This window comes from Grus americana, chromosome 3 (genome assembly GCF_028858705.1).
Source record: "Grus americana isolate bGruAme1 chromosome 3, bGruAme1.mat, whole genome shotgun sequence".
Classification (NCBI taxonomy): Eukaryota; Metazoa; Chordata; class Aves; order Gruiformes; family Gruidae; genus Grus; species Grus americana.
Window position 1 is genome coordinate 72,966,513 of NC_072854.1, and position 15,497 is coordinate 72,982,009.

General features: G+C 37.8%; 1 protein-coding gene across 1 annotated transcript in view; it reads right to left on the minus strand.

Annotated features, from left to right (window-relative positions):
• Window positions 1-1,191: 1,191 nt before the first annotated feature.
• ADGB (androglobin) overlaps window positions 1,192-15,497 on the minus strand; it is a 119,726-nt gene continuing 105,420 nt past the window's right edge. The window contains exons 30-35 of the mRNA XM_054821163.1: window positions 11,510-11,697; window positions 9,670-9,825; window positions 7,101-7,209; window positions 4,901-5,003; window positions 3,334-3,517; window positions 1,192-1,497 (exon numbers count right to left, since the gene is read on the minus strand). Of these exons, the coding sequence (XP_054677138.1) occupies window positions 1,306-1,497; window positions 3,334-3,517; window positions 4,901-5,003; window positions 7,101-7,209; window positions 9,670-9,825; window positions 11,510-11,697 (932 nt within the window). The 3' untranslated portion in view covers window positions 1,192-1,305. The remainder of the gene's footprint in view (window positions 1,498-3,333; window positions 3,518-4,900; window positions 5,004-7,100; window positions 7,210-9,669; window positions 9,826-11,509; window positions 11,698-15,497) is intronic.

Here is a 15,497-nt window from a genome sequence, read left to right on the forward strand (position 1 = left end):
TAACTGATAGAGCAGTGAGTCAAGTTCAAGCCAGGCAGTGAGGTACTGATAGAACAGAGGTGAGCAAAACCCGCAGAAGCTGAACATCTGGTATGTCATTAAGATGCAGAAGAAAGGCTAGTTTCAAATGCAATGGCTAGCCAGTACCAGCGGCCAGAATGCAAAGGATAGCATTTCTTGTGAGTTGCATTAAAGAGGTAAGTCTCATGGTTTCTCACGTTGCCTAGATAATGCAGTGCTTTTGGACCTCCTGGACATATTGTATGTATACACTATGTAGGCAGTGCAACTTCCCAAGCTTCTGCTTGTGACTACATACGCAGAAAGTTCTTGAAGCCATTAAAAAAAGCTCTATCTGGTCTAGAGAGAGTTTTCACCGTTGTAAGTTTTGACCTTTGTCTCTGACTAGAGTGCTAGCTAGTGAGTATGAATGAATGTATGTTTTTGTGTTTGATGACAATACCAAAAAATATAGGAATTCTATGCTAAAGGAAGCGAGAGCTTAGAGGAAATATTTTACCCTTCATGTAGAAAGCCTGTGATTGCCACTTCATTCACACAATGGTTTCAAATTCCAGCTGAAGGTCTAGGAACCGAGGGTCTATTGTAAACACTTTGAGCAAAGCCACTGTGGGCAAAACATAGCTTAGGAAAGATGAACAAAGAGAGTAATAGGGGTTTAAGGAGTCTTTAACAAGCCTTGGGAGGTTGTGCCATGAGTTTGCCAGTACAGAGAGGTACCGTGAGATTCAAAAACACATAACAGGATGATGAAAGGGAAAAATACACAGAAAGCTTGTGAGTGTCTACTGAACGAGGCTTTGGGAAGGCTTCCAATGCCTGCATATGAAATGTGTGGTATGCCACTATTTATTATTCTAAACTCCACAAATTGTCATCCACTTAAGGAGCTCATGTTCCTGCCAAGTTAAATGACTTCAAAACTGATAGGTTACATTCACTGTTTCAACTCTGTTTCATTCTTGACTGGTTCTGTTTTGATTGGAAAAAGAGGATGAAAGACACCGTGATTTTGGGAGAAGGATCTGAATGGAATATGAATTTTTGTTGCAAAATTTTATTCCAGTAAAACATACCTAGTAGCGAGTACCTTTATGAGAAGCAAAATACCAAATACTTCGTTAAAAAGAAGATTACGAGATCAATTTGTTCAATAGCACCCGGCAAAGAGATAAAATGTCATATAGTTGACAAAAATACTGTAAAATAACAAACATTCTTTCTCATCTTTGCATGTAAACTTTCTTTCCCAAACTGTTAAATACAATTTACTAGTGCTCGCAATTACTTTTTTTTCCCTAAACCTTTTCCGTGCTTTTTTTTGTGTGCATTTGGGCTTTTCTTCGCTTGCTCAGCTTGCAGGACCGCTTTGTGAGCTGCCAGCTCTTCTTGTTTTCTGCGCTCAGCCTCTAGCAGCTTACTTCTGTATGCTTCCCGAATGCTGTGAACTCTGCCTCTTGTTTCATCTAAGGATGCCTAGCCAAAAACAAACAGCAATTCCCCTCAGCACATGAATCTTGATTTCATCACAAGCAACTGCATCCTTCCTGTTATGTTTCACTTTGTGACTCTATAAGTACAGGGCGGGCATCTCTCCTTTTCTTTTTACATGTGTTTTTATTGATTTGTCACAGTGACAGAGCTGTATGTCAATCTTTTCACCATGAAGAAGAGGAGAAAGTCCATGAAAACCCTTTTTAAATGCTGGCATAAGAAGCTAATTGTGTGAAAGGAGGATAGGGCAACAGACTAGTTAGTTACCCATCTGGGTCTAGTCCCTCTTGAGTTACTGGCTTCCTTTGTTGTCTTAAGTCCCTTAAAACCTACTTTCCAGCAATTCCGAAATGGCTTAGGAGCTCTAGTCTTTCAAGAGACTAAAGGAGCCTAAATCACATTGACCCTCAATGACACTTAGGGCAAGTGGGACGTGGACACTTCCAAAAACTTCTTCCTTTACATTTCCATCCTGGAAAAGGGAGATGCCTGGATACTTTTATGTAGTTCTCTGTGGTCTGCAGATGAAAAAACTTTAAAAGTGCTAATCAGCACAGTATAGAATCGTAGAATCACAGAATGGTTTAGGTTGGAAGGGACCTCAAAGACCATCTAGTTCCAACCCCCCTGCCATGGTCAGGGACACCCTCCACTAGACCAGGTTGCCCAAAGCCCCATCCAACCTGGCCTTGAACACTGCCAGGGATGGGGCATCCACAAGTGGATATGAATATGCATATTCACAAGTAACTCTCATTTTAAATTATACTGTTAAGCATCTTTAATGGACATACTTTCTAGAAAGAGCTGAGGAACTACTCTTAATAAAAATTTGCCCTTTTAATATATGATATGTTAGGCATCCAAAATCATAGCAACATCTGAAAACTTGGACATGCATTCTTAGTAGGATCAGTCAGTCACTGGTAGAGGACTACGGCTCCTTGTAGACTTGTAGTTAAGCAATATGAATCAGGTTGGCTGGGAAATTGTTAAGGAGATGTTTTCAAGTAATTTCTGTAAATACATTAGTTTGATGTAAAGTTATTTTTATTGTCTCTTACCCAGTTTAAAGAGCTCTGAACAGTCACCAGCTGATTGCAAGTGGTTATTGTATCACCACTGTGTAACAAAACATTTTGTTCCTGTTAACACTCATGGGTTAGGCCAATTTTGTTAAGATATCTGTACCAATTTCCATGTACCATGCAATGCATTGGCTGAGTTAATCCTAACAATGGATCCTGCACTAATGCTACCAAATATATTATTAGTACATGTGTTTCTTTAAGGATTAATAATACCATTTTGTTGTTTGTTGCCATCATGCATATTCCAGGAAAACTGTATTCTCTAACTTTGCTGTAAGACACATTAGGAGCAATTCACCCTCCTATGTAAATTATCTTGGTCTTTATTACTTTCCAAAAAGCCCTATACAATTCTATAACAAACAAACAAACAAACAAAAAGCCAAACCTTGATGCTTTATCTAATATGTATCTGGTCATATATGTCAAATGCTCAATTTATTCTCACTTATAGCTATCCTTTTATGGTGACATTCTTAAAAATAGTGCTTCTGCAAAGAGCTGTATCAATAAAATTCTAAGAATAACATATTAAGGATGTTGCGTAGTGCTATTATTTTCCCTAGAACCTTTCATTTTAACCTTTGCCCCAGGAAATTTCAAGCTTGTTCACTGCTTCTAATGATTGGTACTGAATACAAAAGTCTTGAGAATGGTTGATCAAGATATTCATACTAGTGGTGGATATCACAGTAAAAGTTATTGGAAAATAATCTTGAAAACCTACCTGGAGACTCTCATACATTTCAAGTATATTCTGCTTCAATAAAGCTCTGGCATTTTGTTCTTTTTCTCTTTCTTCCAAAGCCAGCTCTCGAAGTTCCCTAAAACGTCTGATTTTCTCTGCTTTATGCATCTCTTGCTGTTGAATGATAAATTCATTTCTTAGCACAGAGTCAGACCTTGTTTTTCTGAAGGAAATACAAAGATATTTGTCTCATTTCAAATACAGTTTTGGGTGGTATATATTTTGCTTAACGCCTCTATGCATATATTTGGCTTATGTACTGCAATGTCACCATCGCATGGTTAGATACGGTTAAGGAGTCACTTTTCCTCTGCTTATATATAACACCAATAAGAAAGTACATTCCTGAAGCCAGGTCTTCTTACATTTGAATGTCTATTTTAAAATGTTTGTACAATCATTCTCCTCCTTGAGCATACGAAAAACTCCTACATATGACACATTTTTAATTTGCAAGAAATATCATATTTCCAGAAGTTTTTGATATTATAATTCAGCATTGAGACAAACGCAATTAATTTTTTTTTTTTGCCATTGGCATAATGGCAGCTAAGTGGATAATATATTTTTATAATTGGACTTAAATGACTTGTGTAAAAGTCAAGGAGTTGAAGACAAATGAAATGCTTACAAGACTCAAGCCTGTGGAAGATATTTTGCCATCCTTTCTACTGTTTTAATGTTATTCACTTCAATATAACACCGGGTTCCCTTTCAATTTAAAATTAAATTTGAGGATTTTTTCACCATGTTCTAAGGTCTTTTGAAAACCAATGAGCTGTGCAAATGCCATGTTGAATACAAATGGACTTAAACATGAACTGGGTTCTAGCTGCAGCACAGCAAATGTGCAGGTGCCTGTATATTAGCTAGATAGGTTCACAGCAACACTTGTAATAAAGAATATAGTTCTTTTGAATAAATAATATAATTGATATAATTATTTCAGTTATTAACTATTATTATTAACCAAACTTCATTTGTTAAATATATTTTAATCTAGCATCAAATCCTGACAAACTTCACATGTACTTCTTTCAAGATGACCACTGAAATAAATATCTTTGCCTGCACATACGTTTTCTTCAAATTTTTATGTCACATTCTTATTACCTGCAGTGCAGTGATTCAGCTCCTTTGACATGTATTATGCTAAAGAAAGGACATAAATTATAAGTGGATGTAGGAAAACACAGATTTTAAAACACTTCCATGCCAGGAAAATCAAAGCTAAAAACTGTATCTTGATGCCATCTACACTTCTGCGTTTACTACTGCATGATTTTGTGTACACAACATAAAAGATATATAAAACATGGGCCAGGATTTTCACAGCTTTAACAAGCGTGTGACAGAATTGTAGCTTACTTCAATGACACGTGAAGGATAAAGGCTAAATTCACATCAGTTATACCGCATCCAATTATAGATAAGATACAATTGCATAAAAATATACTGCATTTACTAATTCCTATATATGAAAATCCTTAGCCAGTCTTTCATTTTGGTGATTGAGTGGGACTTAGTTGTTCTTGCTGCAGTTTACCTCATGTAAGGACTAAGGTCTATAGGCTCCCATTTTTTTTGCTGCATTTGTAAGCTTGAGTCAATAGCTGCTTGTGATGCTTTCTCTTCTGTGGTAAGAGAATCTACAACAGAACAGATTAAACTGGTTATTCAGTTATGCTGGGAGGCTCCATCTAAATGCTTCTATACTTTATTCCTCTTTTGGCTCAGCAAAATACATTATTAAAAAAGAATATGGACTGGAGAGGATATAATATTTCTGCCTTTTTATTTCTAACACTCGTGATTGATAGAATCAAAGATGCTGCAAAAACCCCACATATGGTAGAGTGAAATTAATACATATTTTAGCTAAATCCACAGTACTCAAGAAGTTTGTAAATCTAAGCAAGAACACTCAATTTAAAGTGCCTAAAGAATATAAGAACAAGTTCCAATCAGCAAGGAATCACATTCTTTTATTTAAAAAGAAAAATCAATACAAATCTGATTGTTCAGTCCTGGCTGTAGTTTAAAAAAATTATATTCACTTTTGGGCAGAGATTTAATTTGGGAAATAACAGTCTAAAGAAAAAAGGTCCCATGACAACTTAAAATTGTCATTCTGAAGTCTTAGAAGTTTTTTAACCATATGGATAGTAACCATGTTATGCTTTAATGCAGCATTCTTATAATGCAATGACATATCTGATATTAAGCATGCCACTGTGCTGAGCTGTGCTCTGATTATTTCAATGCTTCCTTCTTTCAGTTTGTCTGGATGTGCTGAAAATGCCTTTGAAATTTGATGAGATTTAATGATGAGTGCAGTCTTTTGTTTCCATAAAAACTCTCTTATTACCCTACTAATAGCAGTCATCAATTGAAACATTTAAAAAATATTATTGTAATTTTCTCAGCAAAAATAGGAAGGAAGTTTCTGAGCATTAAAATAAATTACTCTGTATATTTACTGTCTATACATGGGCAAATATACCAGCCTTCCCTGTTGGTCTAGAAGGGTGGCATGGACTTTGGAAATGCCCTAAACACTGCCCATCAGAAAAGTATTCTCCAGAACATAAAAATTCTCATTAAGATACCAAACATTACAGAAATGTTCAAGCACATTATTGCCTATTGCTGCACTCTATGGAACCAAACCATAACAACTTAAAGTCACTGGCGTGTCACCTCTTTACTTCGAGAGACTTTGTATGAGATTCCAAATGCTTAGTTTACAACAAAGCTCTTGGTAGACAGCCATCAATTCTGAATGTCTTATCCAATAACGTAAAGGAAATAGTATTTTTTCAAGTTCCTTTGGAATGCAAGAAGTAACCAATGCTGTGTTTGTTTACGGCGTAAGGTGAGGACTACGTCTGTTTTAAGTTCTGAAACACTCCTGGGAGGATTACTTACCTGACTGGAAAAAATATTAATCTTAACAAGTTATATACTAGTCACAGGTTCTAGTTCTATGCACATGAGCCATGACCAGATTGTCACAATCAGACTGGGTATTAGACTTTCCTTGTTGTGATGGCCTGATCTCAGCATTATTCTCAGAAGAAAAGAAACAACAGATGGCCTTGCAGCATGCACCCAGTTCAAATTTTCATCAGAGTTCGGTAATTGCCAGGGAATACAAATGAAGAAACCATAGAAGTTGTAACCACTAAATAAAATTAAACAACATTTATGGAAGCTGCGAGAAAGCCCATGCTACTCAGTATGCACTTCTTGACACCTCATTTCCAGAGCACTGTCCGTGAAGAGTTTCCGTGAACATTAACACATCAGAAATGCCCATTAGAAATAGTAGTGTCTTACTGACATGCTGTTTCAGCTGCTAAACAATTTTTTGATGTTTCTACACTAATGATCTCTGGTATCCAACTTGGAATTGAGGGATTAGATATTTTCCATTGAACTTCCAAAAATTTCAGGTTAATTTAGGGTTAGAATTCTAGTGCAGAAGGACTGTCTAAAGTTTGCTTGGCAGCCTCCAAGAGCCATGAGGCTCTATCTGTGTTTGAAAATGGAGCAATGCAACAACTGAAAAAAAAAAGGGGCTAGAGAAGATAGAGACAAAGCATGCCATTGTGCATTTGGACACCTTAATCCGGGCTGTTCTATTCATTTACTACCAATATTTAATGCAGAAATTTTTTCTAAGGAGCTGAACATGTTGAACATGATGAACCAAAGACATGCTTGACGGAAAGTTATACCCTTACCTCTTTTTCCTGAACTAGGTGTTAAACTGGCAGTCTCAGTCCCAGCTATGGGGTCCTCTGAATCTCTCACAGCATACTTATTAATAAACCGCATGCGTTCCTGAAAAGCCTAGAGTTCAAAGTTTTAATCCAGATAAGAAAACTTCTACTGCATACTTTACATCCCAAAGAATGTTCAAAAGTAGGAATCTATAACTAGTCAATAAGAAAGAAAAACTTGAAATCCAGTGAATGTGAGATAATGAGGCTACTTCATATTACTGGTGAGTATATTTCACTGGTTTGATCTGTGAAAACATCACCTCTAACAACAGGAATATCATTAGTGAGTCACTGGGGAAAAAAAAACATAAACATAAGAGGACCACGTTTCATGTCAAAGTCATGTTCAAGCCATCTCTCCAACAGATTTTTCTGAAATAATAACCTGTCAACATCAAGCATCCAATTTTTCTAGCAATATTTTGGAACCTTTATTTGTTTAGTTTTAATGTGTTGTGTAGATGAGCTATAAATTAGCATTAGCACTTAAAGTTCATCTTTAATTTATATCAAGTGTGTCTTGAGTATATGAAGAAGAATCCCTAAGTAAACCTTTGTGAGACGGTAGTTCAGTAAAATGAAAAGTAGGCAGCACACTTTGAACAGTTTCACTCCACTCAATGCATAGTGGCTATATTTAGTAAATACCCCCAATGAGAAAATGATGCTGCCAATAACAAACCTACCACCAGAGTGCAGTATGCAATTCTGCATGGGGCTGGAATCAGAAAAGATGCCAGGGTTTCCACTGAATCAGTCCTGAGACGTTGGATACTTACACTAAAGGCCATCATGCAATGAAATACTGGAAAATCACTGATCTCTGTGCAGTTTAAAATGATCTTTGGATTTAAAAAACCCCAACCAAACAAAAGAAACAAACCCTGAAAAGCAAGGTCTGTTCCCTTATAGCTGAATGTATGGTCAGAATACATTCAGCTACTGCATCTCCTTAGGGAAATACCTCTTCCTCCTAGGAGCTCCTATAGCCTGGTGATTTAGTCTTCCTCCCAAGAAATGGGAGCTATGGGTGCAAACCCTTTCAGATTCAATGATCTTTGATGCCAAAAACAGGCATCACCACTTCTGCCTGTCTTTTCAGAAGATGACTTGGGCTCACTGGACTTTCTCTTAAGGGCTCAGATTGCCAGAATGGACGGAGAAGCCAAAAATCAGCCTGGAGTCAGGCACCTAATTCCCAGAGTCACAGGGCATGTGACCCCTGGAACGGGCAGACCTTGGGCTTGGGTGATCAGGAAGAAAGGAGAAGGGAAGCTACTTAGTCTGGATATCAGACCCCCAAGTTAGACCTTTTTTTTTGTGTATTACATATAGTTGCTCCAATTTTCTTAACGATGGCTGTTTTAGAAAAATGTCACAGACCTAAGGGGCTTTTAAAATGGAACCCTTTAGCTGTAATTCAGTTGATTTTCTGAACAAAAAAAGCACTGGTGATAGAACCAGCATCCTGAAGTGACTCTTTACACATCAAAGGGGATTCATTTCCAGCTAATCTTTAGGACGCTGTACTTGCATTTTCAGTCTCAGCACAGCCAATCAAAGCTGCAGAGTAATGCATCTCTCCTTAGATCAGAATTTAATAAAGTAGTGTCAGAAAAATTTTTGAGCTTTGGGTACACTGAACAGAACTGAGAAAAATCTGTAAAATCTGTAAATTCTGAGAAAAAGTGTAACTGGGAAGAACCATGTCTGAGGTTCATTTCTGAAAGGTAATATAAAAAAGGCAAAATGCTTCTGAGCTGGGGTTTCTGGCTGAATATCCCTCAATGGTCAGTGCTGGTGGTGGTGATAGGGGATGACTGTCAGGTAAGTTTAAAGACTGCATTTTGTTCTTTCATTTTCCTTTTTTTGGTAACAATGCTTCCAATTCTGAATCAGCAGTGCAACTTTTTGCTTTGCTAGAAATAACTTGTATTATTTTTCCATCTTAAGCATACATCACGTCAAAAGAGCCCAGCTGCAGCTGACATCTGAATTAATATTGCTTCTCCAAAACAGCAAATTCATACGCAGCAGCGTGTACAGGCTCATGGGTGACCTGCAATCCCCAATGAATGTGGGAATCCTGGCGGCCGGGGACAGTTTGAGTGATGATATGGCCAGGTGCCAATTCTTCAAGATAAATCTTTTTGGCATGTTTATAACAGTGTATTTCTCACTAGAATCTGTTCATGCTAAACATTAAACTTGTCACAAGCAGCAGCTTTGCAACTGTGTAGAGGTAGTGGGTTTTCTAAGGAGAAACTTTTCTCTGTTTTGTAAAGTTGAAATTAAAGTCTCAGTGATCTACAAAAGTCTAAAGGAGATGATCTGGATTCCTGCCCAGAATTCATGCACACAATCACTTTTGATTCTTTAACGTGTGTAAAATTTCCTATCTTCCACAGAGTGGTGAAAAGGACAGACTTATGAAGTCAGATCTCTGCTGTGGCAGCTGCTCTACCATCACAGCAGCTCCTGGAACTTGTGAAGAAACATTACTGTAAAGATTACACTCTGCTATTACCTTGATAGCTCTTCCTGGCTCTGCAGACTCCCATGCTTGTTTCATGGCTTTGATCTCATCTGCTCGCTGGGTGTCTTTCTTCACCTCCAGAACATCTGCCTCTCTCTGCTCACTAACTAGACGTAAAGTCCAGTACGGTTTGTTTGAAGCAGCTTGCTGAAAGTGAAGTATGATAAACATAATGTATTCGTTGGTATACATCTACTACTGCTATTTAGGATAACGTTATGTTTCTGTATCCTGGTAATTTTCCTGACTGATATACATTATACCTTGACAGACTTTGACATGCATTACTATGCAGCGGCTGCCAAAAGAAAGGAAAATTACTTTGCGATGTCTAGAAGCTCTTTGAAGTATTTTGTTTATGTGCTTTGCCCCAGTCCCATACGGCATGCTCCACACTCCCAGTTCTTCTCAATAGTCTGTCTGAACAAGAGTATTTTGTAGCGATTATTGTCTTATCTTCCTGTCAAGCTTTTTTCCTTTCATTCCCTTCTTTCCTTTCCTTCAATCCACAAACTTTTTTACTAGAAGTCTTAGTATACTTAACTAGGCTTTTTGTGTAAAAATACATCTTGCTCTGTCTTATGAGACATCTGGTTCTTTCCAATCACTTCCCAAATTCTCTAAACCACCTTAACGCGTGGCATCTCCAGAACTGTAGGGTACAAGCAGTGCTTCAAGTGTAGGAGACTATTCTGCTGACTGACCAATGAATGAGATATTGTGCTGCATATATTTCTGGAAACCATCCCGTGTGCAGAAGCTTTAAGCCCAAGAGTTAGAAGTAGAGATAGGGCTTCAGCTTTTATTTGAGACTAAAGGTGGGCATCTTCTTTATCTGCAAGCAGTTCCATCTTGAAATTTGCATTTGTTTTCATGGCAGACAGAAGAACTCCCAAGAGCTACCATCCCAGCACCCGTAGCGTACCCCGTCATTGGAGCTGAAGGCAGAAATCTGACACAGCCTGAAGCTGCATTGCATTTCTGTGGCCAACAATCTCAGCTGCAGCCACTCGGACTGCTCTGAAAGAAGGGCTAAGGCACTATTCTGGAACTCTATATAATTAGGTGTGGATGTGAATCATAAGAAAGTTTGCTGTGCAGCAGGTTCAGTCAACAAAACAATTCAGTAGACGGTTCTTCATGAAAAACTGTGGAGATGCCCTCCCCTTGAACTACCTGCCATGAGGCAGCAAAATTCCCAGCAAAAGTAATACCATGAAAGGAGGAGCTGTCAGTTTCTTCTTGGCCTTCCATTAATCTGTTTGCAATCCATAAAGTCAGTTATTCCTTTTAAGGCATACAGGCTGGCAGTAGCCTTTCGGTCAACCACAGATTATCCCACCACAGATGAGAAGAATTTGCAAGTAGGTACCAATTTTTTCTGCCGTTGCATGTCCGCAAGCTAACGACAATTGTGACATACAAGACAGGAACTGACTATAGGGGAAAGACCTATTTCATCTCTCCGGGAACCCATAAAAAACACTACAATGAGTGACTAATGGGACATGACTACGGTGAATTCATGGAATTTAATAAACTTTCAGCAGAGACAGAAACTAGAGCAATAAAAGGAACAAGCAGTATTTCCCTTACACATAAACAAAGAAATGAGCACATTACATTTCTAAATGCAGGATGCATGTCTGTTACATGTGTAATTCAATCTCTATCAGGTGTAAAGCTAAAAAGGTGGCAAAGCAAGGAATAGAGAAATGCAAGGGATACACTAGAAGTGCTAGTAATATTGATTTGCAGACCTGAAAATATCCTTACACTCAGTACAATGATGGCACATGCAACAAATCCAGTTTCTTGGATTTGTTCTCACCTCAGATTCAGGTCGAGATGCAAGGGATACAAGTGATCCTCTTTCTTTATTGGACTTCTCTTTTTCTGTCTTCTCAGATGCTTTATCTTTTGATTTTCTGGTTGCTTTAGGAATACTTGCAGACTTTTGTCCTTCACCATTATTGAGCATTAGGGGAAATCCATGCTCCTCGTGCTTTTCCCCATGTACTATTCAGATGTAGTTATGATGCATGATGAATTAGACGATACCATTGTCATCCATAAATATATTTCCCCATATAATATCCAGAGTGGAATAACAGCACAAAACAGCCAGCCATACAGAAAGACAAAGAAAAGTCAGTTAATTAGTTGACACTTTCAGGTACCTCACTAACATTTACTGTTGGACTGAGAAAGAATTTGGGGACAAAACAACTTTTAAAAATAGAATTACAATGTGGACATACTGTGACAGCCTTATCTGTCCTAAAAAGCACTTTATCCAGGGCTTAACTGTGAGTTTGCCAAGATCCCTGCACATCAGTCACTGTGGTTTTGCCTTGTGTATGGGTCAGTCCAAAGACTGCAATGTACAGGATCACAGTCTGACTCTTATTCCTCTTATACAGTGTCATACAATCTCTGTCAGTGTTATGCACCATGCAGGTGAGAAGCTCAAAGTATGTAATGTCAGTGCTGTCTCACTGTCTCATATCCTTGTCAGCCTGAGAGTGGGAAGAGCAGAAGGGAAGATACGCCCCACCAAAAATGCAAGGAAGTTAAGGCAAAGAAACATATTTCAGATTTTATACATATTTAAGACATTCAGAATTATCATTCTCAGAACTATCTGAGAACACATTGGATTAATTATTTTATCATTACATGTGTATGCTTTATGTATGCTATATGTTTGAATTAAAGATGCTGAGAATTGATATTTGTAACACTTCCTCTGCACTGTCTTAGCTGGTGGGAGCTGTTAAGACTTTTTTCATGTCATATTAATGTTAAAATAAATAAATAACTAAATAGAATCAATAAATAAATAAAGTCTGTAATAGCATATACCTTTAATAGCATAAGGAACATGTCAACTGAAACAACTTGGAATGAACTCACACCACTATGAGAAAGATTAAAAATCTGAGTCTGAAATGTCCGTTTCCCTCCACCTTCATACTGCTGGAAACATTAAAACAAATGCTGAAAACCTAGATTTAGTCAATACAATAAAACAAGGGATTTCTCTTAGGAAAAAGAGGAAATGAGTGACTGTTTTACAAGCTGACTATAATAACAAGGTATCTTTCACTAATGCTATGCTTTTCTAATCTCTTTCCACTGAGGACAAATCACTGCTGCATGATTTGATCCAAAGTCCACTGAAGATATTCCACTGGCTTTAATAATCTTTGGATCAGATCTGCAGTGTCATGGCTGAGGTTATATGGATATATAAAATTGCAAATATTAAATATATGGAAACATTTATAATACACATATAACTACAAATGCAAATATGTATTATATCATATATATGTCTATTACATCATACATTATACATGTGTTTATGTATAAATTGTATTACTCTTATTTCCTCATGCTACTTAAATAATGTACAATGGAACCAAAGTGCTAAACTTAAATTGATTCAATGCTACCAAAGCATACATTAAAGAATGAAAACAAAAAATAAAGTGGTCTCCTCAAATATTGAAGATACTAAAACAACTCCAGAGGAAATGTAAGTATAAAATAAATAGTGATGACATTATTTGAAGTTATGATATCATTACATAAATGGCTTTCCATTTAATTTCACATTATCATAACATATTAGCACCATAAATCAGGCTGGTGTATATGCATTATTCAGTGAATTATTAATTTTTAAAGATAAATTAAATATTGTTTATACAAACACTCAAGAGACATTCAGTGTCATTAGCTAAATGATATCAGACAGAGACTTTCTATGTCATGGGATACCACAAGCTTTGCCTGGCTTCCATAAATATTTTACAACTCTGAATTTTAACATTTCGGTGCTCGGGATTTATTGCATACACTGAGAAGTTAGTAAATAACAAACAAGCATATGAGATGACAGGGCTAAGATGAGGTATCCTGCTTTAACTCCTGATACGATGGCTTAGGACAGGACAGCTAAGAGTACGCTGCCCTGTCGGGGTTCCCCCAGCCCTCCTACTTCCCTCAGCAGAGTGGGCAGTCTCTCTGGCTTTGGGACCACCCTCCAGGTATTCCTGGAGGAGGCACTGGCTGCAGTTTGGCAATATAGTATGCAGCCCACTCTGAGTCCGAGGGGTACGTGAGTAGTTCCCTGGGGCTTTACCGAAGGCCAAAGCCAGGCAAACGCTTTGTATGGGGTGTGAGGAGAAGGAAGGCGAGGAGGTGGTACAAAAGCAAAAGGCCATGGCTGAATTCTAGCTCACAGCTTATGCGTCAATCATCACAAACTCTCGGTGGTGGTTATTGTATATGTATGACTCCAAGAAAAGTTTGGGCATCACACCAGTTGGCAGTGATGACAAACAGCTGATAGCAACTTATAAAATTAGCTTCTCGACCACTTTTCAATCATTTACTCAGGGATTCTTTTACTCTAATGCCAGAAGGGACCACAGTGTTCATCCAGTCTGATGTCCTGTCTATGACAAGCTAAATAATTACACCAAATGATTCCTGTCTGGAACTCAGAACTTCTGAGATACAACAATTCTCTTTTTTAGGCAAGATAGACAGCTACTCCTGATTTATGAAATACAAATTACAGAGAATGTATCTTATTCATAGGTAAAATACAGAAGAGTCTTTCGAAGATTTTTTTTTTAAATATCATGCTCCCACTATCTGAAATAAGCTCTCAGCTTTTAGTGAGATTACTCAGTAGTTGGCAGAAATGACTGTTACTTGCCCCATGAGACACTTTCAGATTTGGTTAGGAAATGACCGAGAAGTTCAGATGTTGGTTTTTCGGGTCTCTGACTGGACCCTCAGAAGGATTCCAGACAGGTAGTAACATCAAAAATATTTCCAAAGTTGGGCTCATCCAGACACTAAAGTTGCAGTAAAACCGCACCAGGATAGAAGAGACCACCAATGTGGTTGCAGTAGTAGGGTGGGGTTAGAGCATGGCTTGAAGGTGTCTACAGGTCTTTAAACTCTTAGCACTATCATGTATCCTCTGTGACCTAATTTTTCACTGAATACCAGGCAAGTGATTAATCACTACGGACAGGCAAGGTTGGAAAGAGATAGATGGAGAACTGAACATCCTGTGAAACATCTCATGAATCCTGCCCTTGGCACGAGCCAGCAAGTTCTCCTGCGGGAAGAGAAAACCTGTGGGAGAAACTTTCCCAGCTCTGGAGAAAAAAAAGGAATATTCCAAAGGACATTGCCCCTCCTGCCTTTTCAAACCTACCTCTACCACCTGGGTTGGGTGCCCTATCTCCCCCTGCTCTCCCAGATGGACAGACAGCCTTCTCTCATCAACAGCTAATACTCTTGAGTTAACTTCAGGCAATATATGAAATACATGATGAAGTCAGCATTCAGTGCACACTGACGATTCAACTCTAGGATGTGACAGTTGCACAATAAAACTTCTGGTCTTACTACAAGAAAAGTAAAACCAAAGAACCCAAAAAGACAATAGCTGAAAATCGTATATATAAAACAAATCTTAAGATAATTTTGTTCACTTGGTCAAGCAACTTAAAATGGTATTAGCCATTGCAAGATTGCCTGCTAATTTTTCCTCTTTCACACAAGAATTGTGATCCAGACCTTACTTTTTTTCACAGTTTTTCATTGAAGTCTTGCCCCATTAACAGTTCCCAATGGAAGAAAAAAAAAAAGAAAAAAAAAAAAAAGAGAGAAAAGAGTGAAGACTGTATAAATAATACACTATCTGGCACTTTCTAATTTCTGTGTACTTGGGTTTTCCTGGTTAATGTCTTTTTAATGTTTTGTTTGTGCCATGTGCTCTTTAATAAAAC